This window comes from Salvia hispanica, chromosome 3 (genome assembly GCF_023119035.1).
Source record: "Salvia hispanica cultivar TCC Black 2014 chromosome 3, UniMelb_Shisp_WGS_1.0, whole genome shotgun sequence".
Classification (NCBI taxonomy): Eukaryota; Viridiplantae; Streptophyta; class Magnoliopsida; order Lamiales; family Lamiaceae; genus Salvia; species Salvia hispanica.
Genome location: NC_062967.1, coordinates 28581355 through 28595846, shown reverse-complemented (window position 1 = coordinate 28595846; position 14492 = coordinate 28581355). Strand labels below are relative to the sequence as shown.

At 35.6% G+C, this 14492-nt stretch overlaps 2 protein-coding genes and 1 pseudogene across 2 annotated transcripts; 2 read left to right on the top strand and 1 right to left on the bottom strand.

The window, feature by feature from the left end:
• Positions 1-2554: 2554 nt before the first annotated feature.
• LOC125214433 lies at positions 2555-3802 on the top strand (annotated as a pseudogene).
• Positions 3803-6726: 2924 nt separating this feature from the next.
• Positions 6727-7346, top strand: LOC125216214. Its single transcript, XM_048117872.1, has one exon. The coding sequence runs from the start codon at positions 6825-6827 to the stop codon at positions 7173-7175; it is 351 nt and encodes a 116-aa protein (XP_047973829.1). The 5' UTR covers positions 6727-6824; the 3' UTR covers positions 7176-7346.
• A 731-nt stretch (positions 7347-8077) lies between these two features.
• Positions 8078-12332, bottom strand: LOC125209779 (probable ubiquitin-conjugating enzyme E2 23). Its single transcript, XM_048109361.1, has 7 exons — positions 10287-12332; positions 10029-10157; positions 9802-9978; positions 9596-9665; positions 9375-9514; positions 8950-9261; positions 8078-8731 (listed from the first exon to the last, which is right to left on the bottom strand). The coding sequence occupies exons 1-7, from the start codon at positions 12330-12332 to the stop codon at positions 8483-8485; spliced, it is 3123 nt and encodes a 1040-aa protein (XP_047965318.1). The 3' UTR covers positions 8078-8482.
• Between the last annotated feature and the right edge of the window lie 2160 nt (positions 12333-14492).

Here is a 14492-nt window from a genome sequence, read left to right as displayed (position 1 = left end):
CAAACTCAGAGAACTTTAATGAAACTTTCATAAGAGCACTCCCAATGCTCTCCCTAAAAACTCCCTTATTTCTCCCTAACTCCTGCCACATCAGCGCCACATCAGCACCAAAATTTATCCCCAGTTTTTAGCCAACTGCTCCAATGGTTTCTCCCTTATTTCTCCCTAACTCAACATTTCATTTTTACATCATTACTAATTTAATTGTTTTATTTTTATATATAATAAAGCTAGCTAATTTATAAGACAAGACAAATAATAGTAATAAAGTTCGTTGTATTAAACACGAGTAAAAAATTACAACGACGAAAATTAAAAAAAAAATAGGGGGGAAATTATTTTAAATTAATTATTAAATTTTAAATTTATAGGGGGGAAATTAAAAAAAAAAAAAAAACTATTTTTATCGCCGGATTATCGCCCACAGTGGTCGGCGATAATCCGGCGAATTTTCGGGATTCGAGAATTAACGCCGGATTATCGCCGATTCCTCCCCATTGCCGGCGATAATTGGCGATAAAACGCCGGATTTAACGCCGAGTGCATTGGGAGTGCTCTAACATTATATGAGGTTGCCAAATTAATATAAATTGCAATAATTAAACGACGCAAATAGTTCTTTTCTTTAAAAAAAAGAATGAATATTTCCTTTTGAGCTAATAAGATAGGATATACTTGATCTTGGACAAGCTAAGTAGGCTCCCTTTATGTTTGTATAATCAATTATTACCCCCACAAAATTCTCGTACATAGCTATTGGTCCCAATAATTATATCCCAAAATAGGCTATGCTTATCCAATCTGGTCACTATTACTAACCATAAATATTTGGAAAATATTTTCATCTTCTTCCTAATAATCAAAATAACGAATTATTGAATCTACATTTTAGTGGTACTATAAAAATTTGTCTCAACTTTGAAAATATTTATTTTTCTAATATTTTATAATTGAATTATTTCTAACAGTAGTATTTCTTAAGTCCATAATCAATAATCTTGATTTTCTCCTTGGATATCTACAAAATTGCACTCCCTCTATCTGCGAATAGGAGTCCCGCTTTTCCATTTTAGTCTGTTTCGTGAATATGAGTTCCGATTTACTTTTGTCATAAATGGTAATAAGGTCTCACTTTTCATTAAACTACGTTTATCGGTCAAATAAGATTAACCGGCATGTCATTAGCATATTAAAAAAAATTAAAAATTCTTCCATGCGGTCTCTCTCTCTCTCTATCTTTGACATGAGGTTGGGTGGTGGGGGTGGTGGGCAAACACAGACCGAATGGTCTCTCCATTCATTTCACCATTCAGCCAATGAGATTAATCGGTTGATATATATATATATTTTTAAAATTTATATATTTTTAATATATTATGTTAAAAAATTATACCAAAATTTATAATTTTTTATCTTCTATAAATAGAGACCACATTTGTTATAGTTTTGCAAAAAGAAAATATCATCTTTTCTCCTCCTATAATCCTTATTTGATACTACGGTTTCATAAAGTATTTTTTAGTTTCCTTTGTTGCTAACTACTAAGGATGATGAGATTAATATATTCTCCGATTCCCCAAATTTCAATCCTTCTCAAAACTTCAATCCTTTCCAAAATTTCAATCCTTTCCAAGATTATTTTCCTAGCTTTTGACGATGGGATTATTATTTTTAGTTTGTCATTTATTGTGTCTTTTTTTAAATTTTACTGCACAATAATAAATATTTTGTGTATTAATATTATTATTAAAAATAATATAAAATAAATATATAATGGAGTGGTTGGATGGTCACTGATGAACCATAAAAAATAGTGTGGTTGGGTTGAATGAATATTGATGATGTGTAAGATGATGTGGAGAAGATAAAAATTAATTAAATATTGAAAAAGTGGATGATTGGGTTGGATTGGATGATTGTTGATAAACTAGATGTTACTCATTTCACTCACATTTCATTTAAACTAATATATACAATTAAGACGCATATTCCACTAATATTTTTTCACGCACTTTCTTTTAACATTTCTATATCTATATAATGAAGTGAGTTCTTATCACTTCCACTCACAAAACTTTAGCTACTTTTTTTTCCATCTCACTCATATTTCATCAAATTTACATTAAAATTTATGCTTGTTATTATACAGAGAGAGTATTATTTTTACAACTTACCAATTTGATCTCAATCGTTTCTATTTATATAAAATTTTATTTCTTCCATTCCAAATCATGAAATGATGTTGTATAAAGATGACTTATGTAAAAAGAGATTTTATATGTGAATATTATTGATTTTTATTTTACGTAAGAATAAATATTTGAAAATAATTGATTAAACTAGTACAAGTTTTAAAAAACAGTAATAGGTTGGAAAAACTGAAAATTGATAAATTTTACTACTACTGTTATTTAATAGAGAATTAATAAAATCACTAAAAATCAAAATAAGTTTGATCTTTATCCCTAAAACTAATAATGGTACTCAAAAAAGTGAAATATAATTAGTGCATGGTTGCCTATAGACATTGAGAAATAAGCAAAATAATTGTAGCAAAATAATTGTAGCACACTCTTTCTCCACTCTTTTTATAAACTCCTCTTCAGCTGAAAACCAGACTTCACCAACTGAAGAAGAGAGAGAGAAAGAGATGGCGAAGGAACTGAGCGAAGAGGCGGCGGCGCACCACCACCACGGCAAGGACTACGAGGACCCTCCCCCCGCGCCTCTCCTCGACTTGGGCGACCTCAAGCTCTGGTCCTTCTACCGCGCCTTAATCGCCGAGTTCATCGCCACCCTCCTCTTCCGTCATCGGCCACAAGAAGCTCTCCGCCGCCGACCACTGCGACGGCGTCGGCATCGCCTGGGCCTTCGGCGGCATGATCTTCATCCTCGTCTACTGCACCGCCGGCATCTCAGGTCATGTCTCATCAATTAAATTCCATTCCCCCCCAAAACCCTAAAAAAATCCCCAAATTTTACAAACCCTAAAACATAACTGATAACCAAATTCAGGTGGCCACATCAACCCTGCGGTGACGTTCGGGCTTTTCCTGGCCCGGAAGGTGTCGCTTATTCGGGCCGTGGGCTACATTGTGGCTCAGAGCTTGGGCGCCATCTGCGGCGTGGGTTTGGTGAAGGCTTTCATGAGAAGCTTCTACAACAGGCTCGGCGGCGGAGCTAACTCCCTTAACACAGGGTACAATAACGGAACGGCGCTCGGAGCTGAGATCATCGGCACTTTCGTGCTCGTCTACACCGTCTTCTCCGCCACAGGAGCGCGCGTGACTCTCACGTGCCGGTAACCTCTTCAATTCAATTGTAAAAATTCAAAATTGGAAGTTGATTTTGTTTCAATTTTAGGTTTTGGCGCCGCTGCCGATCGGATTTGCAGTTTTCATGGTGCATTTGGCGACGATTCCGATCACCGGGACCGGGATTAATCCGGCGAGGAGCTTTGGGGCGGCGGTGATCTACAACAACGGGAAAGTGGATATTGGGTGTTGATTAATAAAGTTTTGATCTTGATTTTGATTTTTGATTGATTGTGGATTGCAGTGGATATTCTTGGTGGGGCCGATGGTGGGAGCGGCGGCGTATCACCAGTATATATTGAGGGCCGCGGCGATCAAGGCGTTGGGATCGTTCAGGAGCAATGCGAGCCACTGATCAGGAGAATAATTGGATTAAATGATTATTGTGTGTTTAATTTATTTGTTTATCTATTTGTTTGGATTTCTGTGTGTATTTCACTCTGAATTCTCAACCTGTGTATTAATAATTGATCTAAGTATTTTGTAAATTATGTAATGCTTCGTTCTCTCTTTCTTCGTTAATTTAAATTTCAAGTACAAGCATAAAATATGAAAATGTCAGTAGTTGAATATTAAGCGAAATATAATTGTTTTTAAAATTAATTTAATAATAAAATATGGGTAAAATATGTTAATGTATTGTGGTGCTTATTTTTCATTTATTGTAAATTGAAATGAGAGTTTTAATAATCGGCAAATCGAAACAGCAAAAAGTACTACTCTTATTGGTGTGACACGACCTCCAAATCTCTATCATTTCCCATTAAAAAAATAGGTCATTAACTAAATGAATGAGGATTGGAGGTCACTCTCACTACGAATAATTTCTATTAACAATTATTTATATAAAAATTATGAGGAACTTAGGTAGGGTTTGGGATGGACCAATCTCATCATCGATCATGAGTGCATGAAAATTGTATATTAAGTTTGACTTTTGAAGTTGTCGTCAATCCTATGATGTGGCAACTCATCTAAGTTCTCTAGAGTTGAGATTCACTTTCTCATGTTAATTGGCAACCATGTCTGCTGCACTATCTAAATATTCAGATGACGACAACCTTATTTATTATCGTATGCAATTACACACGTTCTATTTTCTGAATCTATACCTTAGAAAAGATGGTATTGCATGCTTTTATGTCTAAATTTGCAAATTTAATAGGATGAATAAGAAAAGATGATATTGCATGCTTTTGTAGCTAACACTTGCATACACCTTAGCAATAATTTAATGACATAAATTGAGTACAATGAAGGAATGAGGTGGAAAGCCTATCTAATCCTAACTTTTATTGGTGATGGACCAACCAATAGAAGAATGCCACGTGTAAATTTTAACTAGGAAGAAATGAAGAATGCTTTATCCAAAGGCATCATATGGTATAGAAGTATCAACTATAATCTAGAAAGGTCTCTGCAATTATAGAGAGGAGTCACTGAATATTGACCACTTTATATGGGAGAGACAAAAAATAAAATTTCAAAATGTACAACATACTACTAAAGGAAAATGAAAATGTCTTTGCTTGTAATTTAGTTGGCATCACAATCAAATTTATACAAAACATTAATAATTTAGATAAAAAGATGGAACATTTAGGAAATTTTACCAAGTTATTAAGCCGTTTGAGAGACACTAACCTCATGTATTTGTTCTTTTGAAAGCTAATAAGAAGAGATGATTAATCAATAGGATAAACTCTACACGTATTGTGTTATTCAAAAGTATCACAAACTTTGGAATATTCGAAAAAGTTATGCCCTTTAAAAAATATGAGCATAAATACCACTTTCATAAAATAAAGTAAATTATAGGACTATATATATTATTGAGTGAGATCTTATAGACACCATCTTATCTAGTAGTACTACTACTACTATGTAGATTTTATATAAATTAAGTTACTTATATAAAGGAGTGAGATCTTATTGACACATTCTTATCTAGTAGTACAACTCACTAAATAAATAAAATTATTTGTATATGCAAGTGAGATCTTATTGACACTTTTCTTATCTAGTAATAGTACTATGTAAATGATCACACATTATATTATATTCATGTGACTAACATGATATACTTAAATATTTATATTTTTATTAAGCAATTTAAAAGGACGACATGTTAGTATTTTGAAAATAATAGTAAAGCAACTTAAACATTTTTATATTTCTTTATTTATTACTTTGTATTATTTTCTTTATTCATTTAATACAATCAATCAGTAGTTCTTTGTCTTTAAACACATTAACCAATAATAACCAATAATTTCTATAATTGTATGCCAAAAATGTGTTAAGTACTATTTTACATAAGATGTATTTATATTTTATAGTATGGCTATAGAACTCCAAGACCACCATGGCTCAACAATGCGAACTAATAATGATCATCTACCTCACAGAGTTCAACAAGTGAGCGTGAGACATAGTTAATCACGCTCGGGTCAAATAACTAGGTTTAGAGCATCTCCAATGGTACTTCGGCCAGAAATCGGCCAGCAGTTTCTCCCCCTGCCACGTCAGCAGCACTAAAAATCCACCTGCCACATCAGATTTAGGCCAGCCGCAATAAAAATAATTCAAAAAATACTACATTTATGGAATTAAAATCACAATACGGAATTAAATTTACGACATATATACGGGAAAAGTTCGTTAATTTTATTTAAATTAAAAAAAGTACATTAACTAAAAATCAAAAAAATTACATAATAAAAAAAATCCGGGCTTCCACACACGAGCCACCGCCCCACTCTACTCCTCACTAATTTATTAAAAAAATACATTAAAAAATATTAGTATGCCTTAAATCTGTTATAGTTTGCCGCTAGCCGAACGGGGGTCGGTATGACATATTTCTGTTTTAGTTCTTAATTTTGTATTGGGCCTAGTTATTGTTGTCCATCGTTAGATGTTGCTCTTGTACAGAAATTTAGAGAGAGAGAAAATCGCGTTTATATAGATTTTTTTTTAAAAAAAAAAATTTGAAAATCGACGCTGGCCGATCGGCACGCCACAATGGCGGCCAGCGCATCGGCTAGCGCCGGTCGATCGGCCAGCGGACGCCGATATTTTGGCCGATTTAGCGCTGGCCGACTCCAATGGTTCGGCTAGCCGATCGGCCAGCGTGACGAATCGACTAGCCGGTCGCTAGCCGACCATTGGAGATGCTCTTATCCACTTGTTTTCTATTTTATAGAAAATCTATCGTACAAAAATATAAACTTTTAGAACACGCCAGTTTAAGTGAGGTCGTATGTCCGTGAGAAGTAGTGAGGGGAGTGCTTTATTTAGGTAGTCTATAGGAGAAAAATCTTGTTTTCTTTTATTATTTTTTAGAAATTTCCAGTATATTCATTAAAAATTACTACTCCATGAAGCCCAACGGAAATTACACCTATATTTGATAGCTCGTTTTTACAATTACTCTCATTTCCCAAAATTAAACCCTTTCTAAAACCCTAATTCCCTTCCCTCACACTCAGACTCAATTTCACTGCAAAAATGGCTGCGAGATTCAAAGAGCTGATCAAAAAGTACGGCAAGGTAGGAATCGTGGTGCATTGCTCGGTCTCCGCCGCCTCAGTTTCCGGCCTCTACCTCGCGATTAACAACAACGTCGATGTGGAGTCCGTGCTCGAGAGGATCGGATTGCCTAATCTAGCCAAGGATAGATCCGATCATGATTTCGGAAGCAGCTCCGTTCAGCTCCCGGAAACTGCGGCGAGAGAGAAGAATCGGACGGCGGCGTCGAGCGGCGGCGCTCTGGCTATGGCGATCCTGCTCAATAAGGCGCTCTTTCCGGTCAGGGTGCCGATCACGTTGGCCGTCACGCCGGCGGTGGCGCGGTTTTAGGCGAGGCGGAATCTGATCGGTAAAAGCCGATGAATGAATCGTTTTGCGTAAAAATAGCGATGAATGGATAAATGAATCGATATTTGATTTGTTGAATCTGAGAGGAATGGTTTTTTGTTGATGTGATTCTGAAGATTTGGATGGTTTTGATGATTAATTTCATGTTTCTTAGCTTCTGCTTGTTGCTGGATTTGGATTACAAGCTCCGATTCAAATGAAGAATTTTATTTTGGCACAGAAGAATAAAAAATTAATGTTTAAATTGTTTTGGCACAAAGAAATTAAGAAAGTGATATAAATTAAAATTAAAAAATTAAAAGACTTGATCGAGTTTACCTTGATATAGAAAACAGAATTAGAATTTACCTTGATATAGAAAAAAGAATTTTAGAACAGATTATTAGCTAGCTTGCTTAAATATCTAAATTGTACTCCCTCTTTCCGTCATTAAGAGTCTCATTTATGAGCGGCATCTCACTTGTATATATTAATTTTAAATGAAACGTGAATGGAATGAGTTAGTAGAATGCAAGAGTCTATTACTATTTATGGTAAAAGTGAACCGAGACTCCTATTTGCGGACGGACTAAAATGAAAAAACGGGACTAGTATTGCGGACAGAGGAAGTGGAAACGTTATGATTGAACTTGAATAATGGAACGTTAGAGATGAGAGCGTCATCTTCAACGACTTCAAATGCTGAATATAATGGAGTTTTCCGTGTGGGTTAGTCGACTTTCCGACCTCACTTGAATCCGCTATTGATGACAGTAACAATAATAATGATACATTTTGTAGGTCAAAAGAATTGAATTTCTGTAAAATTGAAACTTCTCTTTCTCCAGCTACCATCCTATCCATGCGATGCATATATCATAATCAATTTCAACACAAAACAAAAGTAGAAATAAAAGAATGTCTAAATTTCATTACTGTTCCAATAGTATTTTGTTTCATAGTATAATGAGTTGAGCAAGTAGAAGCAGAAGCAGAAACAAACAATCTGAATTTTACAACAAAAAACCTCATGTTCTTGTAAAAAAATTTGACTGCCCTCACCCTTTTCCACCTCCTGCAGCTTACCTAACAACAGAAACAAAATACAGTCGACGAAGACGAAGAAATCGCAAAGAGCAATGAAATTAAATCCTCAAAACTATGGCAATTCACAATTTTTTGCAACTGGATGAGTGAATCCTTGCGGATTTCTCAAACCATGGAACATGGTACCAATGTCTCGAGTTAAGGCGTGCTATGCTGAGACGCAGCACTTAAATAGTTTCGCACAGAATACCTGAAGACTACTGCTATGACTGTGCCAGATGCTCGAATTCTTGACACTCAGCTCCAACATCATTCAGAGCAGATACAAGTTTCGGTAACACTTTAGCAAGCATTAGCTTGAAACCAACTGAATTCGAGTTGGTTATACTATCACTGGCAGAGGCATCTTTTGCAAGCGAGCCAATGAGGTTCCCTTTCATGTAAGCATCACATGCCTTGAGAATGTAAGAGCCACGCTTCCTGAAATGCTCCACAACAAGCTCTTCGAAATCCTGCAAACAATTGGTGTCATTACATTGCAATAAAATTCCCAGCATTCTAATGAAAACACCTACAAGCATTGTAAAACGAAGAAAAAAGGAAGGCAATAATGCATTGTAATTGGAAGTACGGATGGGGGGTGATAAGGACTATGTACACTATATCGACAAAGATCTCCAAACAAGCAATAAAAAGTGGGAAGACTACGAGGAAGTGTTGAATTAATCACCTTTGGGGGCCTCCGCATCAGATACATCATCATCTTACAATTCAATAAAAATGTATTCTCATTGTAGGACAGAGAATTTTTCTCCCCTTCGGCTGTCCCAACTTGTTTGTCATATCCAGCTTCATTGAAATATGGCTTTGCATTTAATACTAGGCCTTGGAGTGAAACCAGTACTTGAAGAATGCTCGATGTTGAAGGATCCCAGACCTCATTTCCTCTACCTGTCCACGTATTCAAAAGACTGAGGCAAACCTTTCCTTCCTCATACAAATTTGGATTTATTCTCCATCCTCCAGAGTGGTAGTATGCAGACTGCAGAAGAATAAAATCAGATTATCATTAGCGTGCATAAAAAATTCAAGCTTCAGGCAAGAAAATGCACCACCATAAAGAAAAAACATATATATAAGCAGAAGTTTTCGTACAGGAGGAACATCTGGATATTCTGGAGGAAGGTGAAAATCGAAGAAGAAAAGTCCGTCTTGGTAAGGAGTCCCATAAGCTCCAACTATCACAGCCCTCAATAAATCCATTCTATCTTCATAGACGCGTACATATATACCCTCTGATTACCAGTAACTTAGGTTATAAAGACAGCTTCCAATATGATCACAAAGATTAACATCTTAGAGAATCAGGAGCATACCCGGCAGATTATTTTGAAGAATGTCCCAATCTTGTTGAACTTTCTTGAGCCACTTCCTGGCGGAATTGTTCTGCAAGATGTTATAAAAGGATTTATCACTCAAATTTCAGAGAAATAACCGACAAGATGTTTAAAGGTTGTCCTGGGTAACCTCAAAACTAATACACAAATCATTTGCATGATCAGCATGACTAGGAAGTACGAACCTGATTCTGTGAACCAAGAAAGTTATGGTCTAAAGGATCTCTAACTATATCGAAACCTTTGAATGTTGAAATAAACTCTTCACGTGCAGAAGCATTCGATTCTGGAGGTTTTAAGTTACATAACGTCTCAGCGATTTCTAACAGATCAGAGGCCTCTGCAGCCTCATGATCCTCCTCCTCTATATAGTCAACTACTGGATGAATAAAATATAGCTAATAACCTTTACCTCGGGATTATTGACACTGTCTGTGTCATCTTCAACTGTTTCCCAGCTAGCTGCATCATCGCCATCACTTCCAGCAGCAATGGACTCATCATCATCCCGGCCAACAACATATATCGCCTGAGGACCAACCTGATATGCCAATAAAGTTTTACATTAAGGTAGAGTTCACGAAAAAGAACAAGAAAACTGTTAGCATGAAGTATTTTTTGTAAGAAAAGAAGTAGAACGAAGATATTCATGTATCTGGAAAAGAATTACCGTTGATATCATACCATCAGCCCATGTGACTTCTATATCGCCATCTCTCAAACCTGTGATGTTCCCGACCCAAGAGAGGTCAGAAAATTCAGTAGATTCATCATGATTAAGTGTGGTTTCAGTACTTCCACATCCATAATGCTCCCCATTTTCTTGTTTCGGCTCGTCCGGATGAGTTAGTGCCATGTTTTCAACAGAATGCACAAGAGAATCCATTTGGTCTGGCAAAGAAATAGGTGACAGCCTAACAACTACATCTCCATAACAATAATCGTAATCAGGGTGCCCCTCTAGCTCATAAACACTCACCATTTCCTCTTTATCAAATTCTCTAGGGTCCTCCGCCCTTGCAACAGGCTTCAACCACCTAACACAGGCGGTCCGGTCTTTTGCATCGACACTTTTTATAACCCCAACTCGTCTGGTTTCAACAGCATCATCACTGTCAGCAGCTTTTTCCACAACATACTGTTCTGCAACAAATTCATGATCACCAGGACTATCAATAGGAATTAAAGATGTTGAATCCAGGTCACATTTTATCTTGCCATCCTGCCAGACAACATCAACTTTTGTAATGGTGTTGCAAATTAAGAGAGCCCTTTCAAAATTTTCTAATTTCTTTCGGGATTTCTTGTCCTTTCTAACTACCACTTTACGCAACTTCTTGCGATGAAGGAGAACTTCCTTTGACGCTGGCACTGAACTATTGCTTGAATCTTCAGTGAAGGTCTTATTTTCTTTTGATGTTTCACCATTTTGGCCAGATGAAGCAACTAAATCATTTCCAATAGATTTATTATTCTCAGATGATTGCTCCGTAGTGGCCATTTCTGCATCAGAATCATCACCTGTTTCAGTAAATTCATGCTCACCCTTAGTAGAATCATGGGAATCAGCTTTGTCTGATCCCTTGTTCAAGGTTGTAACTGTTGACTCCTTGGAGAACGGGAGTAGGCACCAATCTCCCAACTGCCAATTTGTATGTGCAAAACAAGATAGTAGTTTTAAGTTCTTAGGACTCTGCTCTTCAGCGGGAGTAGTAGCCGAATCAGGCCCATAACCAGCAGATGCAATCCAGTAAATGAACACTGATCCTACAGTAACATTGATTACTGTACCTTGTACTTTGTTAGCTTTCCATGACCCAGATAACCACCGAGAATTCTTGAAAACTGATGAAGAGCTTGACTGCACACGTTGACCTGGATAATACGGGAAATGTCCATCTTCCAGTATATTCTTTCCAACTGGTTTAAGATGGAGTGGGTCAGCTTTCATCACTTTGCAGACAGAACCATCATCAAACTGAACAGTAACATTGTCAAAAACATCTTCAATTCTACCTAGCCAAGGCCCAAGAACCACATGATCCCCAATAGTGAAATCTCTTATGCGCATCAGATCTCTGGATGCTTTATCCTTTATAACAGATCCATCATGTGTTAATAAATCGACATTGATATTCACATCCACCACTATGCCTATTTGGCCAGTTGGATCAGAAGCAGCAGCCACATAGTCTCCATGTAAAAATCCTCTATCAATAACTTCCACGTCGGTAGTAGTTTCTGTTGTTTCAGCCCCATCCATCCAAAGCACCCTAACTTGGTCTGCGGTGAGTGGGTTGTTCTTAGAGTCATTACTTTCATTACTATCAACAGCATTCTCTCCGGAATTTTCATCATTTTCTAAATCACCTTCCTCATTAGAACCTGCCCCATCATCCTTTTCATTATCAACTCCTCCCTCATCTTCATCTTCATCTTCATCTTCATCATCAGTTATGCTGCTATCTGAATCTGAATCTGAATCCCCAGCAACTTCAGTCACTATCCCAATTTGAGTTTTTGTTTTGCATCTGACAACATCTTGTCTGTAGATGTATGAGACATTCTGCAAGTTCTTGAGGATCTCACCAGGTTTATTATCATAGCTCATGTTTTGGTCACCACTATGTCCACAAGATGAAGAATTACTTTCTTCTGAGGTTGCTTTATGGTCAGTATTTGCATCCAGAATGCCAGATTTCTGCTCAGATTCCATCTAGCAAATACAAGACATGGAGAAAGTCAAAAGATGTTTTTTTGTCGATAGGACATTTAAAAGCTTTTGCTTCTCATAATCTGTGATTTTCTCTAAATCCATTCATATATTACGAGATCTTCATCAAGCTCAACCAACCAAATTATGATGTCTAAATGAATCCACTACGAAATGTTATAGTCCTAACCATGTAATTTGAAATAATTCTTCTTATAACTCCAAGTATCATCATCCCAAATGTTTAAAAAATGACATGTGTTATCATTTGGTTGAGTTGGATTAGGGTAAATATAAACCAGTTCAATACATTTCCCCCAAAACTAGAGGGTTGAAAACGCCTCTCCCTATCTGAACTGTGATAAAGGTACCTAATGCCATGGCAACCTTATTGAAGAAAAACGCATATCACTCAACAAGAAAGGTAATCATAAGCCTAGCAGAATCAACTTCATCTGAAAGACATTGAAAGAACACAGCCACAATACACTGTATACAAAAAATCATTTAGTTATGAATCTATTAAGCTCAAATCATCTTTTTTTTCTTTTCTTTAACTTCAAACCAACTCCACCCCATGAATTTAGTAATGAATCAATTAAACAGTCATTAACTGGATGTGACTCTAATCACCACTACAAAGAAAAAATACAAAAATCATCAGCTGTTTACAATGAAATACATACAACATAAATCCCTAGACCAGCTCCAAATTCATATACCAAAATACTCTTTCTTTGCAGCTGAAGCTGAAACAGAAGAAACAAATACTCTTTCTTTTCCGAAAACAAGATCAGCCGACTCTATTCCGCACCAAAATACATTCACCAAAAATAAAACTATAAAAATCCAGGAAAAAAAATAGAAATTCAGAAATGAATTATACAATTCTGAGAAGCGTCGATAGAAATGGTCGTCAATCGATTGCACATCAAATTGAGGAATAGAGACAATAATGCTATCGATTACCTTCAAAATCGAGCTTACGCAAAATTTTAATCGATTGAAAAAAGGAAGAAGAAAATCGAGCAGCTCTGTGCGTCGATCTTATTAATTTAGAAGAAGAAATGTGTGTATATATATATACATCACGCGCCGCTTATATATATGTATACGATAATATATCGGTGAAGTCAAGGGCATTATTGGTAATACGTGCCTTAGAAGCATATTTGGAGTTTTGATCACGAAGTTTCGATTTTTCTGATTTTTAGTACGACAAACAATTCTAGTGAAATCAAAGTTGAGTCGCGGGCCTTAAATGCTAGTAGTGTAGACAAAATGTTCGGTGAATTAAAGCTCAATATCTGGTGCACATATTTGGCGCTTTCAGGCGAAGTATCTAAATTTACGTATCTGATTTTAACATGCCAATAAGTTATTCTCATTCGTCTAACAGAACCTCGATTTTGTGGTGATTATTTGTCGTAACTCGTAAGAAAAATCTGAAAAATCTAAATTTTGTTAGTTGTTCTTAAAGTTTTGATCGACGTACTACAATCAAATTTTGTTAGTGATAATTATCTCAATTAAAATTTACATTATGATTATCATATGTGCAAGTGGACTAGGATTTGGTCTAATTATAGTGTTTGGAAGTTATTGGTATTAGGTAAAGGTTGATTTTATTAACCATTTAAGACATCTATTCAAAAAATGTCCAAATGTTTAGATAATGAGTACTACTTATTTAGTACACATAATTTTATTTTTTTAGAATAAAAAGGTCTTGCAAAAAAGTTTTTAGTGATTGATATATCAACGTAATATTTGAAATTGCACGTCGAATGAGTAATATAAGGTAATTAATTTGGGTGATTGATGTATAATTTCAGTTGTTACATTGATATTCTGATCACCAAAAACTTTTTATATGATATTTTATTCTAAAAATTAAATAGTATGTATTTATTAAATGATAATCACCTAGATGGTGACATATTTTCGGGTACACGTCCCAACACTAGGACAAAATCGCAATTATATTGTTTGCAACAATAAAATATACGTGAATAAAAAATAAATTATTAAAGAGAGTAAAGATATTCTCTTTATATGGCTATCATATGTTATTCAATGATAACGTGATCATGTCATTGAAGTAAGTAATATTCCATGTACTTATTAAATTATATTTCTAATTAATTTATTTAGATTTAGCTT

Bases quoted from the DNA above. Each gene is read 5' to 3' on its own strand.
- LOC125216214 (XM_048117872.1), top strand. From the start codon at position 6,825: ATGGCTGCGAGATTCAAAGAGCTGATCAAAAAGTACGGCAAGGTAGGA.
- LOC125209779 (XM_048109361.1), bottom strand. From the start codon at position 12,332: ATGGAATCTGAGCAGAAATCTGGCATTCTGGATGCAAATACTGACCAT. The intron at 9,262-9,374 runs GTACGAAAACTT...ATTCTTCTGCAG, and splicing joins AATATCCAGATGTTCCTCCT to TCTGCATACTACCACTCTGG. The intron at 8,732-8,949 runs GTGATTAATTCA...AATTGTTTGCAG, and splicing joins TGATGCGGAGGCCCCCAAAG to GATTTCGAAGAGCTTGTTGT.